Below are 8375 nucleotides of genomic sequence, written 5' to 3' on the forward strand. Positions count from 1 at the left end.
AATAAAAATTTTATAATGTTTTTATGCAGTGCTTAAGCAACTGAATGCTTTACCTGAAGAGCCTATGATGTAAAAATCAGAATCAAAGTTTTGCTTTTTGAATGCATGGGTTGTAACCCACAGAAAATGAGGAATAAATTGTTTGGTCAGGATCTTGTTAGTTTAAGGAGCAAAAAATGTAAGAACCAAAATATGCACACCATTAAAAATACTAACTCTGAAAATTATGTAGCTAAAAATTAAATCACCCTGTCCAGCAAGTTCCAAAAAATTCACACATTTCAAATATTAAGGCAACTTTTTCCCAACTAATCAGTACTTTATAAAAATATATGTCACTTCAAAACATTATATACATAGTGACAATAAATTTAGCTAGTTGTAATCTTTAATACATTAATAAAGTGTCACATATTACAAACAAATTATACTAGGAGCTTGCACGTATGTGCAAGTGGAATTTGACTTTTTAAAGTACAGGTTTTAAAACTGAGCGAAGTGAACGTCCCTCTTTAGTGAGTTCTCGCGTCACGCACATACACGGCAGTGGGATCGCTTCCTCCCGCTTCTCTACAATGTTGTAACTGCACTTCTTCAGGTGGTCAGCCATGCTCAGAATGTCAGCAAACTTCCATTCATCAACAGAACAAAATGCAGTACTGAATCGCCATACCTAGAAGAAAACTCTACTTCAGATTTCAACCAGTCAATTTATAAGAATTAAAACATTCATTTCTAACTGTTATGAGAAATAAGTTTCAAGTGGCTTGCTACAAAATTCATTTTGATACAAATATTTTTATTAAATATTTATAAGATAACTTCTATGACATTATGACTTTAAGAAATCTAATAGCAAAAAAGAAAAAACTTAGCATTAAAAAATCACATCCAACCTGGCTTATTAAGCAATTTTTAATTTCTATAGAACATTTAGAGTCACTTCCTAAAATAATATACACTGTACTAGATTTTCATCCTACCCAAAGGACTATGTATATAGGAGATATTGATAATACAAATGTTTTTCCTCCAAAAAAATTTCCATTACACCATATGAAATATACTAAAAAACACTCTAGGATACTGTGCAGAGGAACCTTTTCTTTTCACTATTTATAAATAGTAATGGCATTTAGTAATACTGACGAATACAAGTTCTTCTGCATGTAAGTTAAATGTTTCTGGAAATTTTTGTAGAACTTTTTGTAAAATGAACAGTTCTTAATTCCATATCAATAAACAATGCATTTCTGGGAAAAAATGCACCTAAGAACTTTCGGAGAAGGCTTTCTTGACGAGATAAGATCTGAGGAATAAGCAGGATATACCAAGGAGATGACGATCACAAGCTCCAGAAACAGCTTCCCAGGTCTGAATCCAAGGACATGTTACTTAACCAGTTTTTTTTTTATCCATAAATAGGGACAGCAGATTAAATAAATTGATAAAAGTGGACACTGTCTATACATTTCAAGCATTCAAATGGAGGTTTCAGGGACAGTGTACTCAAACACCTTAAGGCAAGAAGAAAACATTCAACAACTACTAGTAAATTCCATGGCTGGAATATAAAGGAAAGTGAAGAGGCAAGTAAGGACAAACTTATGAAAACTCTTAAATGTTTCATTAATGAATCTGCCCCTAACCCAGGGCAATGGATAGACATTTTAAAAGTTTTTAAGCACTACAGCATAAGAACTGTATTCAAGAAATTATTTACCACTCTACATCTTCTACAGGCAATATGTTGGAGAGGGACTCAGTTGGAAAGAGAAGCCCAGAAAGGAAGTGGCTGCTACAGTAACCCAGAAGAGAACCACAGGCGGGACCAGCCAGGGAAATAGCAGTAGAAAAGCTTGAGAGGCATGAAGAAGGGGGGCAACAGGACTGAGGGAATACCAGGAAAAGGAAACAAAGGGGGTAAAAAGGGGCTAACCTTAACTCCCAAATTCCTAGTTTAGGCAACTTAAGAGATGATAATGCAACTTTCTGAGATTAAGAGGGGTAGAGAAATGGAGTAGGCTGGATATGCTGAGTTTATTGAAGATAATCCAATGGAGATGTCTAGTAGGTACCTATATATAGTGACCTGGAATTCAGAGGAGAAAACGGCCAGGGATATACACATGTAAGTAATTTGTATAAATGATGGCAATTTAAACTCCACGAGTAGATGACATTTTCTGTAGTGACAGAATCCCCAGAAAATATTTCACCTCATAGATCAATACTAGTGGGCAAGGACAGAAAGGGACCATGCTCTGAGTGTCCCAGTCCAATGGCAGAAATACACAAAATCATGTAGTAAATGAAGACACACATACTCACATATACATAGCAAGTATGAAATTTTCTACATAAAATAATTAATGTGCGCATTTACTGGTCAAAGCTTCAGGAGAGCACAGAAGCAGATACAAAATTCTCAAAAACTGGAGCAATGAAAAAAAAAAAAAAAAAACTGGAGCAATGAGTCAAAATAAGAGTAAACCTAAGGGTGGTAAAAACAAAGAACCCAGAAATATGACCCCTGTTCAACCAATATGAAGGTTATCAAATTTTTTTATACTTTATGAAATCAAAGTTTCATATTATAAATGTTCTAAAATGAAAAAACATTTTCAATCAAAGACAGCTGTAATGCCTTCTAGTTTCTACTGGACAGTGCCTCAAACAGAAGCTGGCAAAAATAAGATATCACACAAGGAAAATGGTGGAGCTAGGCTTTGTTCCCAGACCTGCCTAAATCTCCTGGTCAAGCTTCCAATCTACAACACACCCTTGTTCCGTGCTAAACCCACAGTCTGCACCAATAACAAATCCTACTGCCCTTATTTCACTTCAAGCCATCTCCACATCCATCCATTTTGTTTTCTATATCCCAAATTGACACTGTCAAACTGTGGTGATACAGAAGAAGACTCTTGAGAGTCCCTTTGACTGCAAGACGACCTAACTAGTTAACCCTAAAGGGAATCAACCCTGAATACTCATTGGAAGGACTGATACCAAAGCCCCAATACTTTGGCCACTTGATGCAAAGAGACAACTCACTGGAAAAGATGCTGATGCTGGCAAAGACTGAAGGCAAAAGGAGAAGGGGGCAGCAGAGGATGAGATGGTTGGATGGCATCACAGACTCAATGGACATGAATTTGGGCAAACTCTGGGAGATAGTGAAGGACAGGGAAGCCTGGCCTGCTGCAGTCCATGGGGCTGCAATGTTTCAGATGCAACTTAGGGACTGAACAACAATACCTCAAATACTCCACTGGTCACCTGCTAGTAGTAAATGTATTTTTCATGTCTCCTTATTTAAGTTTTACTTGTAACAACCAACTTCTAAGAAAGAAAGGGCTAAGAATGTACAGAAGCTGCCACTGCAAGCAATTAAAAAGAAACCTTCTCCTTGATTCCTCCATCGTCCTACAATGCTAATGTGCCGGGGGCCAGCGTGAGGAACTCCACCCATGGCAAAGGTCATGAGGAAGTAGGCTTGGCTTACGCAAAGGCGTGATCCAGCCTCAGGAAACCCCCTGTTCCTGAGCATCTACCCCCCAAACCAGAGTCTATCTACTTTACTGTTTCATGCTCTTGCCTACACCTCTGACTTTATGGGGGGCTGTTCCCCACCGGTTCTCTTGGAGAAGGAGTAAACGTGCAGTTTGAAGTCAATAAAAATTCCTAGCCTGCCTGAGTGGGTTCGTCCGGCCACATGTGATTGTACAGCCTCCCAACCATGAGAGGCACAAGATGCTTAAAACTTTCTAAATACAGACTCTTTTGAGAAGTTAGAAAATTATTAGTATAGTATAGTGGGTTGATTAGGAATTTTATTGGTGAAGGGTTTTTCATTTATTGTGCCAATAATTACTGCTAATTCCCTGCCCTGGGTGTGACAAGGGTGTCTCAGGTCAAACCTCTCTGCTGACAGACTAGCTTGTGTGACAACCTATCAACCATAAACAGCACAGAGAGTTTGGAGTATTTTGAGAGTCTTAATTAGCATAGGGCTTTTATCATTGTTGAGTCAATGATTGCCGCCAGGCCTCCATAACCTTAGGCACCTGGGAATATATTAATGAATGTATTTGGAATATAGAAAAGGAAATATAGTAGTTTTTAAGGTTAGCAATACTAGACTTTTTGAGTTAATGAATTTTCTCTTTTGTAATAGATCACTGTACTTTGTTATAAATCACTGTGTCCTTGCTATGTAAAAATGTAACTTCATCACTATCTTAAGACTAAATAGATCTTAAGGGGAGCATTGGTGAAAGGATTTTCATTTGTTGGGCTGATGTTTGCTGTTAAATCTCCATATTCCCTGACCTTATAATGAATATAACTAGCATATAGGAGAAATAAATATTAACCTTTAAGATTAATCATGTTAACCTTAGGTTAAACAAATTCTTTTCTTGATTGTAACTCACTACACCCTCACCCTATAGGAATGCAACTTTATTTGGAGGGTGGTGCCTGGTTTAAGAAAAAAACACCCTTGGAAAAAATAAGTCTTTCGGTTATCAGAAAGAAAGGGTAGTAAAATGTCAGCAGGTCTCACAGCCAGAAGATGATGTAAAACCCCTAAGAGCTTTTTTTTATACATTTATGTGAAGCACCTGATTTTGATAAAGGTCAGGACTGCTGACCCCCGTGTGACTCTGTATTCATCCCTATGTGTAACAAAAGGTATTTAAGCAAACCCCAAAATAAAGAAATCGGATCAGTTTCCGGAAAGACTGATTCCCCCATGTTGCTTCTTTCTTGCTCTCCGTTTTTCTGGCCGAATTCCCATCTGGTGCATGGGTACCCACCAAGTCTGCTAATTTTGCCTGGGCTTCTAAGATCGGACCGGGGAGGGGGCTCAGCGCCTCCTCTCCTTTGGGAGAATGGGAAGACGCTTGCCGCCTACGTAGGTGGTGATTGGTATTCCATGTGAACCAAGTTATTCAGCCTCTTTTTCTCTGCTAATTTTCTAATCCCTCTCTATCTGTAATTAAATAAGTTATTTCCAAGGATGCCGACTCCATCCCCACCTTCGAATCACCCTGGATCCAGGGGGCTGTACCCCGGCACAAATGTTTCAGATGGAGCCCAAATTATAAAGAAGGTGGTTAATATGGACTCAAGCAAAGGGAGTTGTTTCAGAAGTGAGTAGGTACAGAACCCCTCAACTGAAGAACTACAAGTGGCCTCTGTCATACGACATTAGAATCTAGTTCTAGGATGTCTGCAGTAAATATGTGATTATGACTAACAATGTATTCACATTGTTATTATCTTTATAAAAAAGTTTGTCATCATACTGAATTATTTTTAAGGATTGTCAATTTCACAATGGGCTTCCCAGGTGGCATTAGTGGTAAAGAATCTGCCTGTCAATGCAGGAAACATTAAGACATGGGTTTGATCCCTGAGTCGGAAGATCCCCTGGAGGAGGGCATAGCAACCCACTCCAGTATTCTTGCTTGGAGAATCCCATGGACAGAGGAGCCTGGCAGGCTATAGTCCATAGGGTTGCAAAGAGATGGACATGACTAAAGCAACTTAGCATGCACGCACGCAATTTCACAACAAGGATGATCAATTTCACAGCAACAACATTATTAAGTGCCTATTATATGTCAAATAAGGAACTGATACAATTAAATGACACCAACCTTTTCTTTTATCTGCCATGACGAATTTCCTTCTGGATACTTCTTTTTCCCCCACTGAAGTATGACCATTCCGCGAGACTGGAGAAGACTGCCACATACATCCCTCATTAACTTGGATACACATGAGAGCTGGCATAAGCTGAAGCCATCAAGAAACCCTGCAATATGTTGCAGGACTTCAAAAGGAAGACTACTTAGATGGTCACTATGTAAACCCAGCACACAGTTTCTAGCAGGCTCTACTAACACTGTGGATACAGACGGCTGAACTCCAAATGACCGCAAATGGTGGTCATGTATAATCTTTGCTCCTTGTGTTGACGGACAAAATCTACGCTGTGAATAGGTACAACCATAATATGCTAGAGGACACCTCTGTTCCATCCAGCCGTTGAGTCCAGCATGAATGTCACCATGCACATTCTTAAAATGCGATGAAAATTCTTTTCTTCTAAATAATTGTCCACAAAGAAATGTAAACATTGGACGCTGCTTGGGCTGGTACCTAGCAACACATTCCAATACTAAGTCCAGCCCCAGTGTCTGAAAAGGGCTTGGATTTGAAAGCTGTGGGTTGGCATGATCACAAGCTGAAGCTGAAGCTATTTCCCCAACCATTGTATTTGTAGCTAAAATGGCAGATGGAAGTGAAAAAGTCTGAGTCCCAAAGTCAACGTGATAAACATCAGCCATGCGACTATCAGATATACCTCTCCCACCTGGAGAATCTCCTAGACAAAACAGTAATGCTGCTGTGATTAGATCTATTCCCTGGAGACCCATTGGATCTTCCGCAACTTCCAAATCTGATGTATCTACTGCTTTATCTTCCTTTGGTTTAGACCAACATGAATTCGAAAGAAATTTGAATGAAGGAGGGTGACTGAAAGATAAGACATCCACACTCCGTAGGTCCCCTAAGTCTACCTTTTTCCAACACAAGTCTTCATCATCATCTGGCATGAGGATATGCTGAACTGTGCCATTAGGCAAAGCATCAGGCGGTATTACTTCCCTAATTTGTGCTGCTACTAAAAGTGAACTAGAAGGTTCTGAAGAGCCATCTGATGCTACACATTCTCCATTTGTTAAGTTACTTTGTTTTGAGTCAGTACGTAAATCCTGGTTCTGCTCAATGACCTGTGCACATATATCTTCCAAAGGAAAGCCATTACAAAGAGCAGGAGTGCCATAAGAACTGGCATCCAAGTCACACAATAAATCACTTGAGCCGTTTTGTTCCAACTGGGCACTCTGACTTGTGTCCTTATGGTCAATCCCACCTACTGCTCCCATCTCATCCTCATAAAGATGGTCCTGGTCTTTCGGGTTTCTATTCTGTAAGCTTTCTCTGGCATTTTGCTCTTCATTCATTTCATTTGGGGAAGCACAAAGACTCGTGCTTAACATGCCAATGTCTCTTGTAGCAGTATTCAGAATATCTAAAGCAGCAGCCAAACTTCGGGTTGTTTCAACAGTAGCTTGATACAGTGCACCATAAGATTCTTCATCAGCAGACACCAAACCATTAGTATGTGGTATTTCTGAGACACTTGGTTTAACTGAAATCTGTTCTCTAGGTTCTGACACTTTATCAGTTGCTTTTGACATCATGGTGGCTACTTTAAGAGATTCTAAGAGCATCCGTTGGTCTTGAAGGGCCAAGGCCATATCTAATTGTGCCACTTCATCAACATCTCTGCTTAGATTTTCATATGATTTCCGGTCTGCATAACTAACTGGCCATCGGTTCCATTCCATCGTACAGCACACCACACTTGCAGGACACATTTCTAGATGTTCAGCAACTTTATTTCGAGCCATTGTAAATGGACATCCAAAGTCACTATTTAAGCAAGGCACTCGTTCAAATGGACATAGAAGTCGATGCTCATCAGCCTTACATCCATGGAAAACTGCTCCACAAACCAATGGACAACCAATCAAGTCACAGGAAATGCCAGGCTCTGGTCTTGTCATACATCGTCTACTGACACAATTAACGCAGTGCGAATGCTGCAGCTCTTCCTCCATCATGGCCAGTTCAGCTCTGGTTATTGAGATGGAAAAGAAATAAGATGTTAGGCAAAAAGTGGCTGATTTTTAAAACAATGTTTTAAGAATAAAAATCAAATCATGAAGGTCTATTGGCTTACACGAGAATGAAATATATAAAATAAACATATTTAATGAGTTTGTTTTACATATAATTAATCCATCTTGAACCAACTTAAGAACATCAATTCAAGAAGTCAAAAATTCATTTTTACATAACATGCAACAATCTGCTCAAAAGGCCAAACGTTTCAAAATATAATACTTAAATTCTAGTATATTATGTAGTGTATAAATTAATGTCAAAAACAAATTAATGCATATTTAACTTCGAGATTTCAGAGAACACTTGTATCTTTTCACACTTTAATTAAACTGATTATGATGTGCCCCCACATTGCACAGACTTCATCATATTCCTGAAACAGAATAATTTGAATTTCATGAAAATATTTAACTAGAATCTGATTAGAAGTTTTCTTTACATTCTTTCTAAATACATCAATTCACTTCAGATTTCAGCTACTGACCTCTCCTTCTACATATGCCTTAAGAAATTCTAAAACAAATCAAGAGAGTAAGCCTTATTATTAATAAAACATAGAGGGCACTTAACCAAAAAACGTTAAGTTCTAGCTCCAGTTCTGTGAC

At 38.7% G+C, this 8375-nt stretch overlaps 1 protein-coding gene across 1 annotated transcript; it reads right to left on the minus strand.

The window, feature by feature from the left end:
- Positions 1-469: 469 nt before the first annotated feature.
- On the minus strand, positions 470-7703 carry FBXO30 (F-box protein 30). The gene is made up of 2 exons (XM_068984827.1): positions 5670-7703; positions 470-673 (listed from the first exon to the last, which is right to left on the minus strand). The coding sequence occupies exons 1-2, from the start codon at positions 7701-7703 to the stop codon at positions 470-472; spliced, it is 2238 nt and encodes a 745-aa protein (XP_068840928.1).
- Positions 7704-8375: the final 672 nt, after the last annotated feature.

The sequence above is a fragment of the Capricornis sumatraensis genome, chromosome 13, assembly GCF_032405125.1.
Source record: "Capricornis sumatraensis isolate serow.1 chromosome 13, serow.2, whole genome shotgun sequence".
In the NCBI taxonomy this organism is placed as follows: Eukaryota; Metazoa; Chordata; class Mammalia; order Artiodactyla; family Bovidae; genus Capricornis; species Capricornis sumatraensis.

Excerpts from the sequence above, each read along its gene's own strand:
- FBXO30 (XM_068984827.1), bottom strand. The coding sequence starts at position 7,703 with ATGGAGGAAGAGCTGCAGCATTCGCACTGCGTTAATTGTGTCAGTAGA. Across the intron at positions 674-5,669 it reads CATGGCAGATAAAAGAAAAG|GTATGGCGATTCAGTACTGC; the intron begins GTTGGTGTCATT and ends GTTTTCTTCTAG.